Source organism: Phalangium opilio, unplaced genomic scaffold, assembly GCF_054372755.1.
Source record: "Phalangium opilio isolate 3A_F unplaced genomic scaffold, DU_Popi_V2 ptg000352l_1, whole genome shotgun sequence".
Taxonomy (NCBI): domain Eukaryota; kingdom Metazoa; phylum Arthropoda; class Arachnida; order Opiliones; family Phalangiidae; genus Phalangium; species Phalangium opilio.
This window is the reverse complement of record NW_028324228.1, coordinates 2,154,729-2,166,903: the sequence shown is the minus strand read 5'-3', so window position 1 is coordinate 2,166,903 and position 12,175 is coordinate 2,154,729. Positions and strand designations below refer to the sequence as shown.

General features: G+C 48.4%; 2 protein-coding genes and 1 long non-coding RNA gene across 3 annotated transcripts in view; 2 read left to right on the top strand and 1 right to left on the bottom strand.

Moving 5' to 3' along the window:
* LOC149602820 (ATP-binding cassette sub-family C member 1-like) overlaps positions 1 to 12,175 on the bottom strand; it is a 449,544-nt gene that overhangs the window by 209,854 nt on the left and 227,515 nt on the right. The gene's annotated exons all lie outside the window — the stretch shown is intronic.
* Positions 28 to 5,001, top strand: LOC149602829 (uncharacterized). Its single transcript, XM_089860210.1, has 2 exons — positions 28 to 1,137; positions 1,205 to 5,001. The coding sequence occupies exons 1-2, from the start codon at positions 28 to 30 to the stop codon at positions 4,991 to 4,993; spliced, it is 4,899 nt and encodes a 1,632-aa protein (XP_089716336.1). The 3' UTR covers positions 4,994 to 5,001.
* Positions 7,501 to 10,579, top strand: LOC149602828 (uncharacterized). Its single transcript, XR_016377045.1, has 3 exons — positions 7,501 to 8,211; positions 8,695 to 9,337; positions 10,097 to 10,579. It is a non-coding gene; the product is annotated as an uncharacterized LOC149602828 (long non-coding RNA).

The window sequence follows — 12,175 nt, the reverse complement described above, 5'->3', positions numbered from 1 at the left end:
CCCTTCCCCCTCCCTTTCTGTTCTGCTATGAACTCCCCTAAAAAACGGAAAAAAGAGTCAAGCGACCCTCCTAACTCACCCAATTACGATGACGAACAACCTACCACGAACTCTCAACCACGACAATCTGAGGACATGGATCTAAATGCCACTACTGAAGTAATTAAACCGCTTATTTTTCAACCAAAAGACACCCGAGAAGGAAAGATTACGCCGGAACAGACCAAACAGGGCCAAGGCCCAACGTTCCATGATACGGACTTTATAAAACTTTGCCACCATATCGAACATACTGTAGGAGAAGTTAAGGATTTGCGAGTACTACGTGGTGGAGCCTTACTGGTTGCACCATTAACCTCCCAACAACATGCCACATTAATGAAGTGGGATCATATGGACAAAATCAAATTTTCAATCACTACACCCGGCCACCCGCAGGAACCAGGAAATAAAGGGGTAATTTATCGAGTCCCCGAAAATCTAACGGAACCTTTAATAGCGGATGCTTTGGAACGGCAAGGCCTTCCCTGCAAAAAAATAACCCGACTAGGGGCCACTAGCTCCACCTATCTCCTCAACTTCGGATCCGCAGACCTTCCCACAGAAGTGCGAATGTATTATCAAATTTATAAGGTTGCTCCTTATGTTCGTCAACCAATGCAATGTAAACGATGCCGTCACTTTGGACATACTCAAAAACACTGTAAAAGTAATTTCCGCTGTGTTACATGTGGAGCTAATCACCCGGATGGCCAGGATTGTCAAGGACAGAAACACTGTGCTAACTGTGGAAATTCCGATCACATTGCGTCTTCTATCAAATGCCCTCAACGACTAAAAGAAGTTCAAATCATCAGACTCCAAGAGCAACAAAATCTCTCTCGCTATGCCGCTATACAGGCCTTTAATAAACTTAACCCCACTCCGACCTTCTCGGCTACAGACTTCCCACCCCTTCCCCCTGTCCACCTTCCCCCAACCAATCGTCTCCCCTTCCACCCCCCTACCCGCCCCCCCTCCGGCCCCATCCTTCCCTCCTGCCAGCCCGAAGATATCCTCAATGTGCTTTGCGACATCGTAGTTACCCTAGCCAAACCGACTCCGCCCTCCTTTGACGAAATAATTTCCCTTTTCACTGTCCTCCTCAACCGCACTCTGAAGACTACCATCAACCGGCAAGATATCCTTAAAAAACTTCCGGAAGACAAACAACACGCCCTCAGAAATTGTTTTGCCCAATAATACGCCATATCCCAATCTCACTATCATTCAATGGAACGCTCGTAGCATTCTGGCCAATCAAGGTGACCTTGTCGCCCTAATCCAAACATATACTCCACATATCATCCTTCTACAAGAAACCTGGCTACAACCCAAACATGCAACCCTCAACGCCTATACCGATTACTATACGATTTTTCGAAAAGATCGCCCCTCTGACCCAACTCTCCTCCCACCCCGTGGCGGTGGCGTAGCGATTTTTGCTGCGAAACACCTCTCACCAACCGAACTTACTGTGACACCCCCGCCCACAGTTGAAGGTATCACGATTTCTATATCTTGGAGAGGCCAACCTCTCCAATTGTCCTCCCTCTATGATCCATCGGGCTCCAGCTCTGACCAAGATCTCAATATGTTGTCTCGTCAAATACCGCATCCTATGATACTCGGCGCGGATTTAAACGGCCATCATCCAACTTGGGACACTGCCCTTTGTAATACGCAGGGAATGCATATCACAAGCTGGCTCAATATCAACCCTTCCATATGCTGTATCAATGATGGCACACATACCCGGCGTCCTCTTCAAGCGCGCAATACGGCTCCTGACACCACGTTTGCCAGCTCATCCCTTGCTCCTAGACTAACCTGGGTCCCTCTACCAAAGGGTGGTAGCGACCATCTTCCCATCCTCATTACTCTCCCCACCCCCATAAGACATGGCCACCCCCCGATACCTTCCCACCCCACAATCTGCCGACCAATTAACTGGACTTCCTTTCGCACTGCCGCTGATGCCTATCTAGACCACGATCCGGACACACCACTAACATTCTCTGAACTACAGTCCCTCATTCTATCCTTTGCCCACCCCCCAACCCCGCCTCGTTGTAACGATCGGCTTCCCCATAAACCGCGGCTTCCTTACTGGTGGAACCTTAGACTCCGCCAGCTTCATGAAAAGGCCAATTGGCACCGTAATCGATACTCTAAGCAACACAACCAAACTGACTATAGACTGTACCATCATACCCGTGCCTTGTTTCGCCTTACTCTAAAACGGGAGAAAACCCGATGCTGGCGGGAATTTTGCGATACGCTACAACCATCTACCCCTAGTGGGGACATATGGCAAAAACTCAAATGGGCAACGAGACCTCGCGTCACCTATACACCACCGCCAAACAACACCGCCGACCTCCAAAGAGCAACAATCCTGGCACAGCATTACCATCAAATCTACTTCACATCTACTTTGGAGGCCGTACCACCTCCTCTATCGGATTCTCCCCTCGATCTAAATGACCCTTTCACCCTAGGTGAACTTTATCATGTACTCCCGAAACTACAAAAAACGGCCCCGGGGGCCGACAAGATTTCAAACAAAATGCTTTGTCGCTTGCCGCACACCTTCCTCCCTAAAATTCTCCAAACCCTAAATCATCACTGGACCCACCATGACTTCCCCGCCCACTGGAATGATGCTACCATCATCCCTCTCTTAAAACCTGGCAAAGACCCCACATCACCGGAAAGCTATCGCCCCATAGCACTACTCCTGACCCTGAAAAAGTTATTTGATAGACTGGTCAACCGTCGGCTACTGTACTTCTTGGAAATGCACAATCTCTTACAGCCCTACCAAAGCGGATTCCGTAAGGGTCGCACCACTATGGAACACCCTATTCGCCTCGTCGATGATGTACACACGGCTCTCACCACACAGACCTGTGTAGTTGCAGTCTTCTTAGACCTTAAGGACGCTTTTGGTAGCGTCCACTCTGACCACCTCTTACGTCGTCTAACAGAACTTGGCCTGTCAGGCCACATAATGTCCTGGCTTACTGATTTTCTACTGCAACGTCGCTTACGTGTCAAGATTAATAACCAAGTCTCTCACTACGTCCCTATTAACACAGGCGTCCCCCAGGGGAGCCCCCTGAGCCCCACTCTATTCCTAATTGCCATAAATGACTTCGGTCAGGACTTTCCCACTCAGAGCGCCAGAGGCCTCCATGCTGATGACGTAGTTATATGGGCCACCGGAGCCACCCTCGCCATTGCCCGACAAATCCTACAAGACTGTCTCAACCTAGCTGCCGCTTTCTTAGAACAATGGGACTTTCATTTACAATATAACAAATGCAAATACATGGTATTTACTCGTAAACACCGCAAGGATGACGATATTTCCCTCCATATAGATGGGAATCTTCTGGACGAAGTTCATACCTACAAATACTTAGGGCTCTGGTTGGACCCTAAGCTCACGTGGACTAATCACATCAATGAACTCGCTAACAAATGCTCGAAACGTCTTAACGTTCTTCGCGCCGTTATGGGCCTTAAATGGGGCGCTCGGCGGCTTATCGGTCTGCGAATTTACACCCACTTTATCCGTGCTGTTCTGGACTATGGAGCTTTCCTCTATGGTACCGCCTGCCACACCAATCTTCGCAAACTGGACAAAATTCAAAACTCTGCCTTACGAACGATCCTTGGTTTACCCCGTTCGACTTCCATTGCGGCCATGACGGTCGAAAGCCAACTTTACCCACTGGACTTTCGCAGGCTTTCGTTAGAGCTCAATCACTTGGCCAAACTCCTCTCGGTCCACGGTTTCCTCGCCGCCGCGCCGCCCCTCCTTCATCGGACCTTACCTCCCCTCTCCCGTCGTTCACTGTCTGTTAGACTTCAACATCACCTTACTACTACTCTTCGCGCCCTACACCTCGACTGCGGGGGTGTTACTATACTCCCGCCAGTACACCTCCCACGCCCACCGTGGGATAATCCGTCCGTCAATATCATCGACAACTATATTAACCACCCAAAGGCAGATCTCACCCCCGAAGAACTCCGCCAGGAATTCTACAGCCATCTAGCAACGCTCTGTGATCCCGATAACCCCCTAATCATATATACTGACGCCTCAAAAATACCTACAGCTCCTGTTAATGCCATTGGACTGCATGTCCAGAATTTTGGCTGGACCTACGCAAAAACGATTAACGTCCATCATGATATCACTCGCTGTGAGCTAATTGCCATCTGGGAAGCCGTACGACTTGGCCAAACCTTCCCTCACTCTCAATTGATTATTTGTACCGACTCGCAATCGAGCTTACGTATGCTGAAAAGTACCTCCGAAGACCCTCTGGTCTCCATGACCTATAAAGAAATTACTGTGGCCTCTCCTCAACAAATCTCCCTCCTGTGGTGCCCTGGACATACGGGTATCCAGGGGAACGAGTTGGCCGACCAAGCAGCCCGCCGCGCTCTAACTATCGCACCCCAGCAGCTTGATCTCTGGATCCCCTACTCCCGACTTACTCTTACAAGGGTCTTCAAGCAATGCCTAGCGTCTCATTATCAAACCACTTGGCAAACATCGGCGGAAGGCCTACGGCAATCCCTCTACCGCCCGCAAGTTTTTCTACGTCCGGCACCACCCGTTGCCCTACACCGTGCAGAAGAGGTTACTCTCAGTCGCCTCCTCTGCCGCCGCCTGGTCACTGGGGTCCTCTTGCATCGATACGGCAAACTCCCCTCCGATCTATGTCCCCCCTGTCAACTCCCTGACACACCAGACCATATCTTCACCGCTTGTCCTTTATATGCTCCTCTCCATGCTCAACTCCGCACCCATATCCCACAACGTCCACTACAATTTCCTAACATCCTTCAACAACTCAACCTTCACAATCTAGAAGTAATCCGACTGGTCCTGACTATCTGGAAACAGTATTCCACTCATCATGGCCGATGGTAACGCCTCCTTCCCTGACCGGCCGTCATCTTCACCCCCGCCCACGCCGGACACATCCGCCTCTACCATGTTTTTCACCCGTCTCTCTCCGGCCGCCCGTTCACCTCGCGGCACCAGACCTGGGTGCTACCCCCTCTACTGCGTCTCACCTGTCGCTCTGTTACCGGGTGATAAAGCCGCCGTCCCCACCAATATTGCACTCGCACTACCGCCTAATCATGTTGGCACTATCAGAGGTCTCTACCATTTCCTGGAACGAGGCATCCATATCGGAGGTGGGATCATTGATGAGGATTATAGAGGCGATGTGAAGGTCATCCTTTACAACCTCTCCTCCACCACTCTGCAGCTCCAGCCTGGATCCAAAATCGCGAAACTGATTGTTACTCCTCTATTTCGGGGCCCCACAGAAGAGACTACCCGCCTCGACTCAACAGACCGGGCTGACCGGGGCTTTGGCTCCTCGGACCACGATACCGGGCTCTACAAATAACGACTCACACGGATTATTGCGTCCAACATTTCTAACAAAAAATTTGTCATTAAAAAAAAAACCACCCATGTTCAAACGACCCAACAAAAAAAAGAAAAAAAACAAACAAAAAAAACTAATACTAACTACTTCTGTACCTAACACTGTACATAACACTGTATATATTATATATAAAAAAAAAAAAAAAAAAAAAAAAAAAAAAAAAACAACACACTGTGTATTGGGCGGGCCCGCGGAATATTTCCCTTTTGGCCTTTCTCTCTTCTAATAAAAAAAAAAAAAAAAAAATAAATTGACCCCCTTGATAACGAAAATCACATTTATTTTCTCCCAAAACTAATATTTAAAAAGTTGAACATTTTCAGATTTTCGAAAAATTCGCGTTTTTTAGCACGTGCTTCGACCTACGACTTCAAATTTGGTCTCATTTGATGGAGAACTAAAATATCTATCTTAGTGTCAAATGTTAATTCTCTGTGATCAACGGTTTTTGAATTATTCAAAATATTCGGAAAAAAAATCAACGGGCAAAGACTTTTCTAACAGACTGTACTTGTGGGTGTTTGTAGGTACGTGTGGGTGTTTGTAGGTACTTGTGGGTACTTGTAGGTACTTGAGGGTGCTTGTAGGTACTTGAGGGTGCTTGTAGGTACTTGTGGGTGCTTGTAGGTACCTGTGGGTGCTTGTAGGTACTTGTGGGTGCTTGTAGGTACTTGTGGGTGCTTGTGGGTACTTGTGGGTTCTTGTGGGTACTTGTTGGTTTTTGTGGATGCTTGTAGGTACTTGTGGGTGCTTGTAGGTACTTGTGGGTTCTTGTAGGTACTTGTGGGTGCTTGTAGGTACTTGTGGGTGTTTGTGGGTGCTTGTGGGTTTTTGTGGGTGCTTGTAGGTTCTTGTGGGTTTTTGTGGGTGCTTGTAGGTACTTGTGGGTATTTGTGGATGCTTGTAGGTACTTGTGGGTGCTTGTAGGTACTTGTGGGTGCTTGTAGGTGCTTGTGGGTGCTTGTAGGTACTTATGGGTACTTGTAGGTACTTATGGGTACTTGTAGGTACTTGTGGATATTTGTAGGTACTTGAGGGTGCTTGTAGGTACTTGAGGGTGCTTGTAGGTACTTGTGGGTTCTTGTAGGTACTTGTGGGTGCTTGTAGGTACTTGTGGGTTCTTGTGGGTACTTGTTGGTTTTTGTGGGTACTTGTAGGTTCTTGTGGGTTCTTGTGGGTGCTTGTAGGTACTTGAGGGTGCTTGTAGGTACTTGAGGGTGCTTGTAGGTACTTGTGGGTGCTTGTAGGTACTTGTGGGTGCTTGTAGGTACTTGTGGGTGCTTGTAGGTACTTGTGGGTTCTTGTGGGTACTTGTTGGTTTTTGTGGGTACTTGTGGGTTCTTGTGGGTGCTTGTAGGTACTTGTGGGAGCTTGTAGGTACTTGTGGGTCCTTGTAGGTACTTGTGGGTGCTTGTAGGTACTTGTGGGTGCTTGTAGGTACTTGTGGGTGCTTGTAGGTACTTGTGGGTGCTTGTAGGTACTTGTGGGTTTTTGTGGGTGCTTGTGGGTTTTTGTGGGTGCTTGTAGGTTCTTGTGGGTGCTTGTAGGTTCTTGTGGGTTTTTGTGGGTGCTTGTAGGTAATCGTGGGTATTTGTGGATGCTTGTAGGTACTTGTGGGTGCTTGTAGGTACTTGTGGGTGCTTGTAGGTGCTTGTGGGTGCTTGTAGGTACTCATGGGTACTTGTGGGTTTTTGTGGGTGCTTGTAGGTACTTGTGGGTATTTGTGGATGCTTGTAGGTACTTGTGGGTGCTTGTAGGTGCTTGTGGGTGCTTGTAGGTACTCATGGGTACTTGTAGGTACTTGTGGATATTTGTAGGTACTCATGGGTACTTGCCCCGGGTTCTTGTGGGTGCTTGTAGATACTTGTGGGTGCTTGTAGGTTCTTGTGGATTCTTGTGGGTACTTGTGGGTTCTTGTGGGTACTTGTGGGTGCTTGTAGGTACTTGTGGGTGCTTGTAGGTACTTGTGGGTGCTTGTAGGTACTTGTGGGTACTTGTAGGTACTTGTGGGTACTTGTGAGTACTTGTGGGTACTTGTGGGTACTTGTTAGTACTTGTAGGTACTTGTGGGTACTTGTGGGTGCTTGTAGGTACTTGTGGGTGCTTGTAGGTACTTGTGGGTACTTGCCCCGGGTACTTGTGGGTGCTTGTAGGTACTTATGGGTACTTTTAGGTACTTATGGGTACTTGTAGGTGCTTGTATGTACTTTTGGGTTCTTGTAGATACTTGTGGGTGCTTGTAGGTACTTGTGGGTGCTTGAAGGTACTTGTGGGTGCTTGTAGGTATTTGTGGGTGCTTGTAGGTACTTTTGGTTGCTTGAAGGTACTTGTGGGTGCTTGTAGGTGCTTGTGGGTGCTTGCCCCGGGTACTTGTGGGTGTTTGTAGGTACTTGTGGGTGTTTGTAGTTACTTGTGGGTGCTTGTAGGTACTTGTGGGTGATTGTAGGTAGTTGTGGGTGCTTGTAGGTGCTTGTGGGTGTTTGAAGGTACTTGTGGGTGCTTGTAGTTACTTGTGGGTACTTGTAGGTACTTGTATGTACTTGTGGGTACTTGTGGAAGCTTGTAGGTACTTGTTGGTGCTTGTAGGTACTTGTAGGTACTTGTGGGTGCTTGTAGGTACTTGTGGGTGCTTGTAGGTACTTGTGGGTGCTTGTTGGTAGTTGTGGGTACTTGTGGGTGCTTGTAGGTACTTGTGGGTACTTGTGTGTGCTTGTAGGTACTTGTGGGCGCTCTTAGGTACTTGTAGGTGCTTATGGGTACTTGTAGGTGCTTGTAGGTACCTGTGGGTACTTGTGGGTGCTTGTAGGTACTAATGGGTACTTGTAGGTGCTTGTTGGTACTTTTGGGTTCTTGTAGATACTTGTGGGTGCTTGTAGGTACTTGTGGTTGCTTGTGGGTGTTTGTAGGTACTTGTGGTTGCTTGTGGGTGTTTGTAGGTACTTCTGGGTGCTTGACCCGGGTATTTGTGGGTGTTTGTAGGTACTTGTGGGTGCTTGTAGGTACTTGTGGGTGCTTGTAGGTACTTGTGGGTGCTTGTAGGTACTTGTGGGTGATTGTCGGTACTTGTGGGTGCTTGTAGGTGCTTGTCGGTGTTTGAAGGTACTTGTGGGTGCTTTTAGTTACTTGTGGGTACTTGTAGGTACTTGTGGGTACTTGTGGGTGCTTGTAGGTACTTGTTGGTGCTTGTAGGTACTTGTAGGTACTTGTGGGTGCTTGTAGGTACTTGTGGGTGCTTGTAGGTACTTGTGGGTGCTTGTAGGTACTTGTGGGTGCTTGTGGGTGCTTGTAGGTACTTGTGGGTGCTTGTAGGTACTTGTGGGTGCTTGTGGGTGCTTGTAGGTACTAATGGGTACTTGTAGGTGCTTGTTGGTACTTTTGGGTTCTTGTAGATACTTGTGGGTGCTTGTAGGTACTTGTGGTTGCTTGTGGGTGTTTGTAGGTACTTGTGGTTGCTTGTGGGTGTTTGTAGGTACTTGTGGTTGCTTGTGGGTGTTTGTAGGTACTTCTGGGTGCTTGACCCGGGTATTTGTGGGTGTTTGTAGGTACTTGTGGGTGCTTGTAGGTACTTGTGGGTGCTTGTAGGTACTTGTGGGTGCTTGTAGGTACTTGTAGGTACTTGTGGGTGCTTGTGGGTGTTTGAAGGTACTTGTGGGTGCTTTTAGTTACTTGTGGGTACTTGTGGGTGCTTGTAGGTACTTGTTGGTGCTTGTAGGTACTTGTAGGTACTTGTGGGTGCTTGTGGGTACTTGTGGGTGCTTGTGGGTGCTTGTAGGTACTTGTGGGTGCTTTTAGTTACTTGTGGGTACTTGTAGGTACTTGTGGGTACTTGTGGGTGCTTGTAGGTACTTGTAGGTGCTTGTGAGTTCTTGTGGGTGCTTGTTGGTACTTGTGGGTTCTTGTGGGTGCTTGTTGGTACTTGTGGGTTCTTGTGGTTGCTTTTAGGTACTTGTGGATTCTTGTGGGTACTTGTGGGTTCTTGTGGGTACTTGTGGGTGCTTGTAGGTACTTGTGGGTGCTTGTAGGTACTTGTGGGTGCTTGTAGGTACTTGTGGGTACTTGTAGGTACTTGTGGGTACTTGTGAGTACTTGTAGGTACTTGTGGGTACTTGTTAGTACTTGTAGGTACTTGTGGGTACTTGTGGGTGCTTGTAGGTACTTGTGGGTGCTTGTAGGTACTTGTGGGTACTTGCCCCGGGTACTTGTGGGTACTTGCCCAGGGTACTTGTGGGTGCTTGTAGGTACTTATGGGTACTTTTAGGTACTTATGGGTACTTGTAGGTGCTTGTATGTACTTTTGGGTTCTTGTAGATACTTGTGGGTGCTTGTAGGTACTTGTGGGTGCTTGAAGGTACTTGTGGGTGCTTGTAGGTATTTGTGGGTGCTTGTAGGTACTTTTGGTTGCTTGAAGGTACTTGTGGGTGCTTGTAGGTGCTTGTGGGTGCTTGCCCCGGGTACTTGTGGGTGTTTGTAGGTACTTGTGGGTGTTTGTAGTTACTTGTGGGTGCTTGTAGGTACTTGTGGGTGATTGTAGGTAGTTGTGGGTGCTTGTAGGTGCTTGTGGGTGTTTGAAGGTACTTGTGGGTGCTTGTAGTTACTTGTGGGTACTTGTAGGTACTTGTATGTACTTGTGGGTACTTGTGGAAGCTTGTAGGTACTTGTTGGTGCTTGTAGGTACTTGTAGGTACTTGTGGGTGCTTGTAGGTACTTGTGGGTGCTTGTAGGTACTTGTGGGTGCTTGTTGGTAGTTGTGGGTACTTGTGGGTGCTTGTAGGTACTTGTGGGTACTTGTGTGTGCTTGTAGGTACTTGTGGGTGCTTTTAGGTACTTGTGGGCGCTCTTAGGTACTTGTTGGTTCTTGTAGGTACTTGTGGGTGCTTGAAGGTACTTGTGGGTGCTTGTTCCGGGCACTTGTGGGTGTTTGTAGGTACTTGTGGGTACTTTCCCCGGGTGCTTGTCGGTACTTGCTCCGGGTGCTCGTCGGTACTTGCTCCGGGTGCTTGTCGGTACTTGCTCCGGGTGCTTGTAGATACTTGACTCGGGTACTTGTAGGTGCTTGTGAGTGCTTGTAGGTACTTGCCCCGGGTGCTTGTAAGTATTTGCTCCGAATGCTTGTAGGTACTTGCTCCGGGTGCTTGTAGGTACTTGCTCCGGGTGCTTGTAGGTACTTGCTCCGGGTGCTTGTAGGTACTTGCTCCGGGTGCTTGTAGGTACTTGCTCCGGTTGCTTGTAGGTACTTGCCCCGGTTGCTTGTAGGTACTTGCTCCGGTTGCTTGTAGGTACTTGCCCCGGTTGCTTGTAGGTACTTGTGGGTACTTGTGTGTGCTTGTAGGTACTTGTGGGTACTTGTGTGTGCTTGTAGGTACTTGTGGGTGCTTTTAGGTACTTGTGGGCGCTCTTAGGTACTTGTAGGTGCTTATGGGTACTTGTAGGTGCTTGTAGGTACCTGTGGGTACTTGTGGGTGCTTGTAGGTACTAATGGGTACTTGTAGATGCTTGTTGGTACTTTTGGGTTCTTGTAGATACTTGTGGGTGCTTGTAGGTACTTGTGGTTGCTTGTGGGTGTTTGTAGGTACTTGTGGTTGCTTGTGGGTGTTTGTAGGTACTTCTGGGTGCTTGACCCGGGTATTTGTGGGTGTTTGTAGGTACTTGTGGGTGCTTGTAGGTACTTGTGGGTGCTTGTAGGTACTTGTGGGTGCTTGTAGGTACTTGTGGGTGCTTGTAGGTACTTGTGGGTGATTGTCGGTACTTGTGGGTGCTTGTAGGTGCTTGTCGGTGTTTGAAGGTACTTGTGGGTGCTTTTAGTTACTTGTGGGTACTTGTAGGTACTTGTGGGTACTTGTGGGTGCTTGTAGGTACTTGTTGGTGCTTGTAGGTACTTGTAGGTACTTGTGGGTGCTTGTAGGTACTTGTGGGTGCTTGTAGGTACTTGTGGGTGCTTGTAGGTACTTGTGGGTGCTTGTGGGTGCTTGTAGGTACTTGTGGGTGCTTGTAGGTACTTGTGGGTGCTTGTGGGTGCTTGTAGGTACTAATGGGTACTTGTAGGTGCTTGTTGGTACTTTTGGGTTCTTGTAGATACTTGTGGGTGCTTGTAGGTACTTGTGGTTGCTTGTGGGTGTTTGTAGGTACTTGTGGTTGCTTGTGGGTGTTTGTAGGTACTTGTGGTTGCTTGTGGGTGTTTGTAGGTACTTCTGGGTGCTTGACCCGGGTATTTGTGGGTGTTTTTAGGTACTTGTGGGTGCTTGTAGGTACTTGTGGGTGCTTGTAGGTACTTGTGGGTGCTTGTAGGTACTTGTAGGTACTTGTGGGTGCTTGTGGGTGCTTGTGGGTGTTTGAAGGTACTTGTGGGTGCTTTTAGTTACTTGTGGGTACTTGTGGGTGCTTGTAGGTACTTGTTGGTGCTTGTAGGTACTTGTAGGTACTTGTGGGTGCTTGTGGGTGCTTGTGGGTGCTTGTAGGTACTTGTGGGTGCTTTTAGTTACTTGTGGGTGCTTGTAGGTACTTGTGGGTACTTGTGTGTGCTTGTAGGTACTTGTGGGCGCTCTTAGGTACTTGTAGGTGCTTATGGGTACTTGTAGGTGCTTGTAGGTACCTGTGGGTACTTGTGGGTGCTTGTAGGTACTAATGGGTACTTGTAGGTGCTTGTTGGTACT